Source organism: Equus asinus, chromosome 13 (assembly GCF_041296235.1).
Source record: "Equus asinus isolate D_3611 breed Donkey chromosome 13, EquAss-T2T_v2, whole genome shotgun sequence".
NCBI classification, from domain to species: Eukaryota; Metazoa; Chordata; class Mammalia; order Perissodactyla; family Equidae; genus Equus; species Equus asinus.
The window spans coordinates 55,916,092-55,929,136 of NC_091802.1; the positions used below are offsets into that span (position 1 = coordinate 55,916,092).

At 56.4% G+C, this 13,045-nt stretch overlaps 1 protein-coding gene across 6 annotated transcripts in view; it reads left to right on the top strand.

Annotated features, from left to right (window-relative positions):
* Window positions 1–7,682, top strand: part of LLGL2 (LLGL scribble cell polarity complex component 2) — a 36,287-nt gene extending 28,605 nt beyond the window's left edge. For 3 of the 6 annotated variants that reach the window (XM_014839823.3, XM_070483626.1, XM_070483627.1), the window contains 16 exons: window positions 1,263–1,480; window positions 1,554–1,621; window positions 1,760–1,913; window positions 2,003–2,107; window positions 2,488–2,780; window positions 2,886–3,036; window positions 3,416–3,566; window positions 4,274–4,390; window positions 4,515–4,681; window positions 5,129–5,393; window positions 5,640–5,793; window positions 6,109–6,137; window positions 6,617–6,664; window positions 6,867–6,909; window positions 7,035–7,096; window positions 7,341–7,682. In XM_014839823.3, the coding sequence (XP_014695309.1) occupies window positions 1,263–1,480; window positions 1,554–1,621; window positions 1,760–1,913; window positions 2,003–2,107; window positions 2,488–2,780; window positions 2,886–3,036; window positions 3,416–3,566; window positions 4,274–4,390; window positions 4,515–4,681; window positions 5,129–5,393; window positions 5,640–5,793; window positions 6,109–6,137; window positions 6,617–6,664; window positions 6,867–6,909; window positions 7,035–7,096; window positions 7,341–7,348 (2,033 nt within the window). In that variant the 3' untranslated portion in view covers window positions 7,349–7,682. The remainder of the gene's footprint in view (window positions 1–1,262; window positions 1,481–1,553; window positions 1,622–1,759; window positions 1,914–2,002; window positions 2,108–2,487; window positions 2,781–2,885; window positions 3,037–3,415; window positions 3,567–4,273; window positions 4,391–4,514; window positions 4,682–5,128; window positions 5,394–5,639; window positions 5,794–6,108; window positions 6,138–6,616; window positions 6,665–6,866; window positions 6,910–7,034; window positions 7,097–7,340) is intronic. The other 3 variants (XM_070483623.1, XM_070483624.1, XR_011493940.1) reach the window with 2 other exon arrangements.
* Window positions 7,683–13,045: the final 5,363 nt, after the last annotated feature.

A 13,045-nucleotide genomic window follows, 5' to 3' on the forward strand; every position in this document is an offset into this window, starting at 1 on the left:
TAAAGAGGAGGGGCCTGCACAGGCATTCCCAAACCTGCCACTCCCTGAGTCCCCACTCTATCCCTTCTTAGTGCCTCCAAGGCCAGCAGCCAAAATCAGTCTCTTTCTCTCCTTCCCTGCTGGCCTGTGGCTTCATCCTTGCTGGCCACAACTCCTGCCCATCTGAAGCTCTCTTTGCCCTTCCTCAGCTCTGGTGGGCCTTAGCCCAAAGAGGGCAGATCTGTACGGTTGGGTTTAATGCCTACCTGTCTGAGGCAGGGGGGTCCTGGCTTAGACATGCTGAAGCCCTCCTTATGGGGTGGGGCGGGGGGTGCAGCTTGGGGCCAGTTCTGAGCCAGCCTCCTGGAGCTTGGCCAGGACAGCAAAGCCCTGAGTCAGCCTCATGAATTGGGTGACAGGCAAGACCAGGAAGGGCTGATGTTGAAACCTGGAGAGGAGGCTCAGCAGGAGATCTCCAGGAGGGAAGGCCTCCTCCCCAAATGACTGACCTGACAAGGCCCAGGCCTGCAGGTGAGGGGACTGGGCCTGCTCGGGACACCCTAGGCTGTGTTTTCCCAGCCTCAAGGCCATTTGGAGGGAGACTCCAAGCCTGCTGTTCCTCATTTCTTAGCCTCTTCCCTCCTCACACCTGACACAGCAGCAGGGTCCAGTCTTTTAATTGATTCTTCAGGATTTTCTACATCAATGATAATGTCATCTGTGAACAAAGACAGTTTTATTTCTTCCTTCCCAATCTCTATACCTTTCATTTCCTTTCCTTGTCTTATTGCATTATCTAGGACTTGAAAAGGAGTAGTGAGAGGGGACCTCCTTGCCTTATTCCTGATCTTAGTGGGAGAGTTCGAGTTTCTCACCATTAAGTTATGTTGTTAGCTGTAGCTCTTTTGTAGATATTATTTATCAAGTTGAGGAAGTTCCCCTCTATTCCTAGTTTACTGAGAGTTTTTATCATAAATGGGTGTTGGATTTTGTCAAATACTTTTTCTGCGTCTGTCCATATGATCATGTAGTTTTCCATTTTAGCCCATCGATGTGATGGAGTCCATTAATTGATTTCTGTATGTTGAACTGCCTTGCCCACCTGGGATAAATCCCCCTTGGTCATGGTGGGATTTTCTTTATACATTGTTGGATTTGGAGCTTATCTTTAAAATGCAGATTCCCTGGCTCCAACCCTAGAGCTTCAGATTCCACAGGGCTGGCTGGGGCAAACTGCTTCCTACTGGCTTCTGCAGCCCCTGGCCCTTGGTTTGTCCCCTCAGCCTTTGATGACCCCTACGCACTAGTGGTGCTGGCTGAGGAGGAGCTGGTGGTGATTGACCTGCAGACAGCCGGTTGGCCGCTGGTCCAGCCTCCCTACCTGGCCTCCCTGCACTGCTCTGCCATCACCTGCTCCCACCACGTCTCCAACATCCCCCTGAAGCTGTGGGAGCGGATCATCGCTGCTGGCAGCCGGCAGAATACACACTTCTCCACCATGGTAGGTCCAGTGCTAGCCCCAGCCCCACCTTGGGGCCAAGCTCTCCCATGGACTTGTTGGCCTCATTCTCTAGGAGTGGCCCATTGATGGTGGCACCAGTCTGGCCCCAGCCCCGCCCCAGAGGGACCTGCTGCTCACGGGGTAGGTGACTTTAATGCCATTCTCCTTCTGCTTAGTAGAATATATGGGGCAGAAGCAGAGCCCAGAGGGATGCGTGCCAGTCCCAGGCACCCCCGGGCCCACATCCTTCTCACACTAGCTGGTGGGCTTTGCCCACAGGCACGAGGATGGCACGGTGCGGTTCTGGGACGCCTCTGGCGTCTGCTTGCGGCTGCTCTATAAACTCAGCACGGTACGAGTGTTCCTCACTGACACAGACCCCAACGAGAACCTCAGTGCCCAGGGCGAAGATGAGTGGCCCCCACTCCGCAAGGTGAGTCTGGGAGCCTGGGAACCAGGGAGGGCAGGGACAGGCTGAGTCTGGCACTTATGGCCGCTCATGGGCCTCCTCTCCCTTGTCAGGTGGGCTCCTTCGACCCCTACAGTGATGATCCCCGGCTGGGCATCCAGAAGATTTTCCTCTGCAAATACAGTGGCTACCTGGCTGTGGCAGGCACGGCAGGGCAGGTAGCAGGCTGGGCTGGGAGTGGGGAGCGGGGTGGGAGTGATCAGGTGACCTTGGGCAGCATTCAGGCCCATGAGCCTCCTCAGGATTAGGGAGCAGCAGGGACAGGAACCAGCCCCTTGAGTGCCCACTGACGGTGTCACCAGGAGCCCCTGCAGCTCCGTGCTTTTCCCAGTGGATTGAGGTTGCCTGGAGCCCTTTGGGATTGTTGTTTCTCTTCCAGAATTAAGAGCTACGGATTGGGCAGAGGCCTTCTGGCCCTGCTTGCGCCCTGGGCCTTGCCATGTGTCCAGGTCCTTTGCTGTCCCCACCATCAGGGTCCCTGAGGTCCCGCTGTCTGTTGGTGCTGGGGTTTGCTCAGCCCATCTGCTGCCTTTCCCAGGTGCTCGTGCTGGAGCTGAATGACGAGGAGGCAGAGCACACTGTGGAGCAGGTGGAGGCCGACCTGCTGCAGGACCAGGAGGGCTACCGCTGGAAGGGGCACGAGCGCCTGTGTGCCCGCCCAGGGCCCGTGCGCTTCGAGCCCGGCTTCCAACCCTTTGTGTTGGTGCAGTGCCAGCCCCCGGCTGTGGTCACCTCCTTGGCCCTACACTCTGAGTGGCGGCTCGTGGCCTTTGGCACCAGCCACGGCTTTGGCCTCTTTGACCACCAGCAACGGCGACAGGTCTTTGTCAAGTGAGCAGCCTGCCTGCCCAGGGTGGTCGGGGCCCGGGTCTGGGATTGGTGCTGGGCAGGGGCCCTTGGGCCCTGGCAGCACTGAGGACTTGATGTTCCCCCCAGGTGCACACTGCACCCCAGCGACCAGCTAGCCTTGGAGGGCCCACTGTCCCGTGTGAAGTCCCTAAAGAAGTCCCTGCGCCAGTCCTTCCGCCGGATACGTCGCAGCCGAGTGTCCAGCCGGAAGCGGCGGCCAGCTGGGCCCCCGGGGGAGGTGAGGCCAAGGCTGACCTCGTACCCAGGCAGAGCTCAGAGTAGCCAGCAGCAGATCCAAGCTACTACTACTCCCCACCCCCTTGCTTTGGCTCAAGCAGAGGCTTTGAGCTATACCACATAGGTTCATGTCCTGCCCTACCACCCACCAGCTATGTGGCCTCGGATGTGTCACACTGCTGCTCTGTGCCTCAGCTTTCCCAAGTGTAAAAGGCAATCGTTTTAACGCCTTAGGGTCAAGTCTTCAGTAACTGTTACCAGGCAGGTGGTGCCATGGGCTGTGGCCAGTCTTCCCCTGGAAGGACCCGTGATGAGCAATCGGATGCCCCCGTTGGGGGGCCAGAACCCACCCTCATGCCCGCCCGGCCCACCCACTGCAGGTGCCGGAGGGAAGCTCCAGGGCAGAGCGGACGGGCCTGCAGAACATGGAGCTGGCGCCTGTGCAGCGCAAGATCGAGGCCCGCTCGGCGGAGGACTCCTTCACAGGCTTCGTCCGGACCCTCTACTTCGCTGACACCTACTTGAGGGACAGTGAGTGGCCAGCCTGAGGTGGGGGGCTGAGAAAGGCCCCCCTGGCATGAGGGCATGTTGGAGGCTGCTGCTAGCCTGGCTGGTGGGACCCTAAGAGGGGTTTCCCCTTTGAGCAAGGGGAGACCAGAGCCCCCAGCTGCCTCCTTCCCGTCCCTCCTCGGGGCTCCGAGTGTGGTTGTCCTGGCTCCATATTTAGGCTTCACCGCTCTCTAGAAGTGTGGCCTTGGACGTGTCACTTAACCTTTCTGGGTCTCAGCTTCTCTCCCTGTAAAATGGGGGAATATCTTTCTCCTAGAGTGGCTGGGAGGGTTGTGTCATGCCACGTGCCTGCTGGTACGCAGAGGGCCTTACAGAAGCTCCCCTGGCTGTTTCTCCCCTGCTCCCTCCTGCCGGGATAAGGGTGGGCTGGAGGCCATCTGCTGCTGTATCTCGAGGGCTGAGCTGTCCTGGATTCGGGATCATCTGTGCACGGGGCCCTTGGTTGTCAGAGAGCTTTCCCAGCCTTTCCTGTCTGCACCCTGGGAGGTAGGCAGAGCCCATAGCAGTTCCGTTTTACACGGGAAGAAATCAAGGCTTACCTGGTTTACTGACTTGACCTTGGAGTCACACAGGTAGTAACTGGCAAGGCCAGGACATAAGCCTAGGTCACCTGGCTGCACTTGACCTCCAGAGCCAGGAGTTAGATATAGCCCTTTGCCTCCTGGCAGGCTCCCGCCACTGCCCCTCACTGTGGGCTGGAACCAATGGGGGTGCTGTCTACGCCTTTGCTCTGCGCGTGCCCCCCGCTGAGCGGAGAATGGATGAGCTGGTGCGGGCAGAGCAGGGTGAGTACTGAGCAGAGAGAGAGTAGAAGGTGCTTGTCTGCCTATGTGGGGATGGGAGGGTGTCTCCAGCCTCGCCCTCCCTCTGCCCGACCGCCCAACCACTAGCCTTCCTCCTTCCCTGTAGCCAAGGAGATCCAGCTAATGCACCGAGCGCCCATAGTGGGCATCCTGGTGCTGGATGGACACAGCGTGCCCCTTCCTGAGCCCCTGGAAGTGGCGCATGACCTGTCGAAGAGCCCAGACATGCAGGGAAGCCACCAACTGCTTGTTGTGTCAGAGGAGCAGTTCAAGGTGCTGTGCGGGTAGAGGCAGGGTCCCCCAGCAATCCCTGGGACGTGGGGAGCGGGGCTCAGGCCATGAGCACAAATGACAGTGGCTGGGACTCACTGAAAGTTGTATATGCAGTTGGTGTGTGAGGGGCTGCAGGGACAGAGGAAGGGAGAGGGCTCTTGGTGGAGTCCCTGTGCCCCTGGTCAGTGGTGGGGACACCGAAGCAGGAACTGTGTCTGTGGGAGGGACAGAAAATGCAGACATGGAAATAAGTGGCCCTGGTGTCCTCACAGCCCAAGTGTACTGGCTACATGTCCGAGCGCTGGGGGGGGGGGGCTGGGCGGCGTGCGGTGGAGGGCAGGGCCCAGCGGCAGCACCAGACAGGGACATGAGGAGTCCTTGCTGGCTGGATGAAGCCCTGCAAACTGTGGTCGGGCCATGGTCTGACTGGCCGCCCTGTGCCCCCAGGTGTTCACGCTGCCCAAGGTGAGTGCTAAGCTGAAGCTGAAGCTGACTGCCCTGGAGGGCTCGCGGGTGCGGCGGGTCAGCGTGGCCCACTTCGGCAGCTGTCGAGTGGAGGACTACGGGGAGCATCACCTGGCCGTCCTCACCAACCTGGGCGACGTCCAGGTGGTCTCAGTGCCCCTGCTCAAGCCCCAGGTGCGTTACAGCTGCATCCGCCGGGAGGACGTCAGTGGCATCGCCTCCTGCGTCTTCACCAAATATGGCCAAGGTGTGCAGGTGGCAGGCGTGTCCGGGACTTCTGCGAGCGGGGCTGGGTGTGGGGCTCCCACTGTGCTGCCAGGGGCTGCTGGGGAGGGTGGCCAGGGCTGTTGCAGCCAAGGCCAGAGTCCTTAGGTGGAGAATTTCGAGGGAGACCCTGGCCCCTAACCCCCTAGGAGGGAAGCCCCAAGGGCAGCTGTGGGACTTGGGAGACCTGGGCTGGCCTCACCTACCAGGCTTCTCCTTCACCCCCCAGGCTTCTACCTGATCTCACCTTCGGAGTTTGAGCGCTTCTCTCTCTCCACCAAGTGGCTGGTTGAGCCCCGGTGTCTGGTGGACTCAGCAGAAACCAAGAACCACAGCTGCCCCCGCAATGGATCTGGCCCTGAGAAGGCCTTGGGCAGGGCCAGGTGGGTGAAAGGGCCAGTGACCTTTGCCCCTGCCCCTCCGCCCCCACCCCCACTCTTTTTGAGGCACACACTGGGGCCTGGCCAGAGTCCCCTTCCCCTGTGAGCTCAGCCCGCCATCCCAGCCCTGGCTCTGCCCCCCTTCCTGTGCCCCTCCCTCTGTGCAAACTGCCGTCCAGGGCAGGGCTTGGTTTACCTCCCGTGGGCCCCCTGCCCAGGGCAGGCTAGGTCAGTTCACATTCCTCTTGGGACCAGGGCTTTTCGAGCTGGAATGGGGAGCCCAGTGGCCCCTGATCCTCACTATCTCTCTCCCTACAGGAACTCAGGGAGCCAGAGTGATGGAGAGGGTAAGACAGGCCTCTCTGGGGCCAGGGCATGTGGGGGCACAGGTCTTGTGAGCACATCTGCACCACACCTGGGCCCAGACCTGGAGATGGAAGGGAGGGAACGGGATCCCAGGTGAGCAAATGATGTTCAGGCTAGGAATAGAAACAGCATCTCTGGGGCTGGCCCCATGGCCGAGTGGTTAAGTTCGCGTGCCCCGCTTTGGCGGCCCAGGGTTTTACCAGTTCAGATCCTGGGTGTGGACATGGCACCGCTCATTAGGCCACACTGAGGCGGTATCCCACATGCCACAACTGGAAGGACCCACAACTAAAATATATAACTATGTACTGGGGGGAATTGGGGGGAAAAAAGCAGAGAAAAAAAAGAAACAGCATCCCTTCCAGTCCTTGGCTCTGGGCTCCAGCACCCCCACCCCAGGAAGGAGGGAGCTGGGGCAAGGAGTGCCCAAGGTTCGCCTGACCTGGTCTCTGCCCTCCAGAGAGAAGGCCCAGCCCCGTGATGGAGCACGCTCTGCTCAATGACGAGAGTGAGTCTGGGTTGGAGTTGGTGGGCTGGCACGAGGGATGTTCCGGGGGGAGGCTTACAAGGCCAGGGTGAAACTGAGGGCCATTTCCCTGAGGGAGGCAGACCTGTCCAGCACCCCATCAATAAAAGGGGGAGACAGGCTTGTGTCTGGCCCGGCCCCTGATGGCCTTACCAGACCTCTGTTCCCCACCCCTGCCCTGCAGGGGTCCTGAAGGAGATCCAGAGCACGCTGGAGGGAGACCGCGGGTGAGTTACTGTTCGAGCTTGCAGGGGTGGACCCCAAGGTGCCAGGAAAGCTCTGAGGATGAGGGTCATTGTCTGGGCACCCCAAGTCCCCGTGGTAGGTGACTGCCCTGTCTTTGCCCATGTAGGAGCTATGGTGATTGGCGTTCTCAGCGAGTGGCCGTAAGGTACAGCCTCAGCAATGGGGGAGGTAAGGGCTCTGGGCACTACTGCAGGGTTGGGGCGGATGGGAGGGTGTGCTCCTGGGGAGGGATAGGAGGAAAAGGCCCCGTCCCCACCCCTCAGGGCCCTGCTGACCTTTGGGTCCATCCCAGCCCTGACACAGGCCCTGGGTTGTCCTGAAAACGTCCATGTCTGGGCTCAGGGTGGGTGACTGAGACCCTTGCCCTGCCCAGCATGCTCCTGATCTGCTGTCTCTCTCTCTCCTTCTGCAGCGGAGTGAGCGGGACGCGCATCCAGGCTGCGCGATGAACACACTACTGAGGGCTCTTCCTCGGGGCACTGCCCCACCTGGAGAGACCCGTGCACTGGGCTGTACCAGGTGCTGGGGCGCCCCCGGGTTCACCCTGCTGCTGCTCCAGGCCTTGGGAGAGGAGCGACTCCAGGCCCTGGGGGTGCCCTCCCTGGGCCTCGTCTGTCTTGATCCTTTTGTCAATGTTGCACAGTTTTTATTCCCTCTCCCCTTTTTGTAGTGGGCTGGGTTTTAAATTATGAATTTTAACTGCCTCTGGGTGAAAAAGAGTTTTTAATAAACACCTTATTACCTCTTCACTGGACTAATCCAATGACTTTAATTTTTTAATTGTACAGAAATTTTCCACGTAAGTGGAAATGATCATAAGGCGGTTTCCTCCGCTTGCCAGGGGATAGATCATAAAGGGTCCATCCCCTGGGCCAGGCTGGTGCTCAGGAGAATCCGTTTTTTAAGCCATTTCAATCAGAGCAGACTGTGCTTGGTTGTATCTGAACACTGTTTTGCCTTCTCTCTTTGGGAATAAATGGCAAGAGTTAACCACTTTGAGTCTGTCTGACTGCATCTCTGAGCCCGAGACAGGGAGGCCCCTGGCTGGCCTTTCCTACTGTCAGGCGGGGAAACACCCACAGTATCTCAGACCTGGTGGCTTCTTCCAGACTTCAAGGAAGGACTGTGGGGTACTGCTGAGGTGGGGGGCACTGCCCGGAGGTAAAAGATCTTACCCCTAGATGAATGGGCCTGATCAGACAGCTCTTGAGGTCTCTATAAGGCAGAGGTTGATTCTGCTGCAGCCCAATCTATTCACCAGTCCTTGTTGAGCACCTACTGTATGCCAGGTGGTTGAGGGTCAGAGGAGGCCAAGACAATGTGGTCCCTGCCCTTGGGCTCACAGTCCTTCCAAGCGCAGGAAGTGTTAGGATGGAGAAATCCGGGGGCTAGTGAGAAATGCGCCTGGGGAGGTGATGTTCGTTAGGCTGTGACAGGAGAGATGACCAAGAGTTGGGTGGGCAGGAGGTGTGGTGGGCAGGGCAGGCTGTTCTGTACAGAGGACAGAGGGGACAACAGCTTTTGAGGAACCGGTCTGCTTGCCATGGGAAGGAGTGAGGAGCTGAAGGTGGTTGGCAGGAACTGTGCTGGAAATGAGGTCTCCGAGTGGCTGGGGCCAGACTGGGAGCCCCTGGAGCCTCGTGAGGGCAAGGACACTGCCATATGCACAGGAGCCCACCCTGGCCTTAGTAGGGAAAGGGCCTGCTGGAAGGACACCGACTAACTCACAGAGCAGAAGAGGAGCTAAGGCCCAGTCCCGGGATGGACGCACTGTGGGAGCATCTGACCACTCGCCCTCCACTGAGCGTGGCCAGCTCAAGAGTCTCTGGATTTTGGAAGTTGGGCCACTTGAGCATCCCTTGCTTCTCCTTAGAGGGGGGTGCTTACTGAGACGGGAGCCCCAGGAACCACGAGGAATGGGGATGAACAGTTACCCAAAGGGAAGAGGAATGCCGTCCCTGGAAGAAGTGGAGGAGGTGCTGGAAGACAAAGCCCGGGGCGGGGGCGGGGATGGGGATGCTGCACACCCTGCAAGTTTACCATCTGGACTTCGTCCCGAGGCAGTGGAAGCATCTGAAGGGCTTTGAGCAGGAAGTTCCATGATGAGATTCATTCCTCTAAGGACCACTGTACTTTAATCCCAGCAAGCTCCGCTCATGTGACCTCAGGCTCTGCATCTGTTCCTTCTGGGAAATGAGGCACTAACCGTATTCCCTCGTGATCTGTTGTGAGGTTCATAGGAGTCCACGAGGTTAAGGGGTTAATGATGGGGGTGACTCTCTGTCAAGGTCAGGGAGAACATGTTAGAGTCCCACGCACAGGATGTCTTTTATTTTTTGTCGTAAAAGAAATTAAGCTTTACTATTTATACCTTGAGCTGGCACTGGAGTCCTCAGTCTCTGGGTCAGAGGATCATGCACCAAAACTGACAAGGAGGGAGTGGGACCCTCACACCTGGGAGAGCTGGACAGCCCCCTAACCCCAGCCTATGGAAACGCGTATGGTTTTTTGACGGCCAGTTTAGGAGGACCTACAGCTTGTTTTATCCAGTTAGCTAAATTAAGCCATACAAATGGACAAGTGACAGGAAGTTTGCTGCCAAGAAACCAAGAACTGAAGGTAATGGTAATAATGCAAACACAAGAAAATCAGAAGAAAATGGCAGAGCCAGCACTTCCATGGCTCAGAGGAGCTCTGTGGCTGCAGCAGTGATCTGGCTAATCAGATTGAACAAAAAGTCAACAACCACACACACACAGACGTGTGCGCACATACCTAAAAGCATCAAAAAGACTCTTGGGAAATGGACTGACATCTGCGCTCGTTAAGGACGGGCTTTGCCTTGAGTGCGCTGTGCTTCAAAGGGTTAGCTAATGTTGATGGTTCGAATAGTTCAGTTCTAAGAAAACATTCTCATATTGGGAGTGTGAGATCAACAGTTTTTACTAATAGGAGTGCACAGATGGAAGGGCGTGGCACTCTCTAGAAAGTGGGTTAACTTTCCGGAAGCTGGGCTGGCACGGAGAGAGGAGGTGGGGTCCTTGCAGCAGCAGCCCAGAAGAGGTGACGGTGGTGGGGAAATGGAGGTACTGAGAGGTGGAGCTGACAAAGATGGCTGCCAGGCGGAGAAAGGGAGCGAGTCAGGGAGGTCACTGCTGATTCCAAGGGCCTCGGAGAGGTGCTACAGGCAGCTGGACACGTGGTCTGGAGACTTAGATCTGAGGGTCTACGACATCCAGAGGCGGGAGATTGGTGTTCACTTAGACTTGGAAGTCTGGCAGATCCAGCTCGCCAACACGGGCTTTGCCTGTGACTGCCTGTGTGACCTTGGGTAGATGACCTCACCCCTGTGCCTTGGTTTACTTGTCTGTAAAATGGCGCACAATAATAGGGCCTGCCTCAGAGGGTTGTAAGGATTTATTGAGAGTGTAAAGTCACACAGCACCTGGCTCCTGGCAACCAAGCGAAGGAGGCGAAAGTTACTGTGGATGGTGAGTGAGGCCAGGAGGAGGAGATGGCTCCGGAAGGGGGAGTGTGGAGTGGAGTCAGAAGAGGGCTCGCCACGGACCCTAGGAGAAGTTCACAGTATTTGTGAGCAAAGCAGGTGAAGGGATGAGGGAAAAAGAGGAGGCAGAGGGGAGAACCAGGGTTGGATGGGGGGGCCCTCTCTCCTAGTGTCAGGTTTGTCCCAGGAGTTCCCAAGAGCTTGTTGGAGGTCACACAGCCAGGAGGTGGGAGGGGGAACCAAAGCCAGTTCCAAAACCAGTTCCCAGGAGAAGCACCATGCAGCAGAATAGCTGGTACTAAGGGTCATGGGACCTGGGTTCGGTCCCCAGTTCCTCACTTACTGGAAGTGTGTCCTTAAACCACTTACCCTCTCTGAGCCACTTCCCCATCTATGAAATGGGGTCATATCCCCTTCCTAGGGTTTGGGGAGGTATAACGAATGACACTTGGGAAGGGAACTGAGGCTCAGGGGTCAGAAGCTTGCCATACCCACCCAGCTGAGGGAGATACAAGAGCGGGCCTGAATCAACAGAAAGGAGAAGAGAGCACCAGAGAAGGCAGAAGACTGGCGAGGGTCACAGAGCTCACAGGACACGTCGTGATGGGTCAGAGAAACCCAAGTTCTGTTTGTAGCTGATGGCAGCTCCTCACATGGGTTCTCCAGCAGGCCTTGGGAACCAGATTGCCTGGTTGGCCTCCCGGCCCTGACACTCTCTGCTACACTCAGCTATGTGCCTCAGTTGTATCATCCATAAAATGAGAATACTAATAGCACCCACCTCCTGTCCTCCTCTGTTTTGTTAAGGAAGATTGGCCCTGAGCTAACACCCATGCCCATCTTCCTCTACTTTATATGTGGGATGCCTGCCACAGCATGGCTCGACAAGCAGTGCTAGGTATGCACCCGGGATCCGAACCAGTGAACCCCAGGCCGCCGAAGCAGAACGCGCGAACTTAACCACTGTGCCATCAGGCTGGCCTCAGCACCAACCTCCTAGAGTGCTTTCAAGGATTAAATGAATTCATAGTAAAGTGTTTAGAACAATGCCTGGCATATAATAAGCCCTGAAAGGTTTGCTATTTATTGTTATTAGTTATTATTAGTCCAGGGCAAAAGAGTGAGTTCTTTCTCTCTCTTTTTTTTTTTTTTTTTGAGAAAGATTAGCCCTGAGCTAACTACTGCCAATCCTCCTCTTTTTGCTGAGGAAGATTGGCCCTGAGCTAACATCCATGCCCATCTTCCTCTACTTTATACGTGGGATGCCTACCACAGCATGGCTTTTGCCAAGCGGTGCCATGTCCGCACCCGGGATGCAAACTGGGAAACCCCGGGCCGCCGAGAAGCGGAACTTGCGAACTTAACCACTGTGCCACCAGGCCGGCCCCTCTGTGTTACCTTTTTGAATATAAAATGCATAAAGGATAGCACAAGTCACAGGAGTACGACCCCACAAATCTCCACACACCGAGCAAACAGCATCACCCACACCCTGGAGCCTCACTTGTGACCCTCCAATCACCCCCACCCCCACCCCGGGCACCACTCTCCGGGTCAGTTTACTTCTTTTTGCACTTTATATAAATAGAATCGTACAGTGATCCTATAACTCTTCCATGCCTGGCTTCTTTCACTCACCACTGTTTGCGAGATGACCCCTGTACATTGCTGGCAGTTGTAGATGGTTCTCAATGTTGTGTAATAATCCACTGTATGAAAACGTTGCTCCACGTTCTGCCTTATGCAGGGGAAATGAGCCCTCATCACCCTTTGCCTCCCTAAGTATTGGTGCTGGAGAAGCACAGAAGACAGACTTTCACAGTAAAAGTTATCCGTTTCGTGAGTTACATGGTAACTGATGTTACCCAGGAGCCTGCGTCCTTTTGGGACAGCTGCTTCCTTCTCTAGAAGGCTGCCTCCTTGAGAATGCAGACCGCAAAGGTAAGTCACTTTCAACTCATCACTCAAACCAGGCCTCTGGGCTGCGAGTGCCCTCCTGGGTCACCTGAGTGCATGCGGCAGCTCCACCCAGGTGTGAGGCTGGCTCCAGGAGATGTGCAGAGAGGTGGGTGTAAGGCAGGTGTGGGCCAACTGGAAAGCGTTCCAAGGAAAATGCCACAATCTGGAATGTTACCCTCCGCCATTCTGGTTCTGGGTGGGGCTGCTGAGGAGAGGCCAGACTGATGGGGTCAGCAGGGGCACAGGAGTGCTGGTGGGACAGGACACAGGCCCTGGCTGGATATCATTTGGCTCCATCTTGGGTGCCGCAGAGCCTGCCTGCAGCAGCTGCCTTTCCCTGGGACCCTTCAAATGGGCTCATGAATCCTGCCTGCATTTCACTATAGTATAACCATCAAGAAACAGATCCACACCCAATAGAAAGGGGGGAAAAGAATGAGAAAATAGAGATCTCAGAAAACAAATGGCTATGGGGGGGGGGGGGAAGTTGCTTATTTTTACAGAGAAATGAACTTAAACAGCATGGAGATTTTATTTGTCATGTGTCAGAGCGGCAAAAATGTTCGGTAACACCATCCTTTAGTGCTACGTGGAAATGGGTGGTGGGAGTGTAAATTGGTACAACCTTCATGGAGGAAAATTTGGAAATCTTC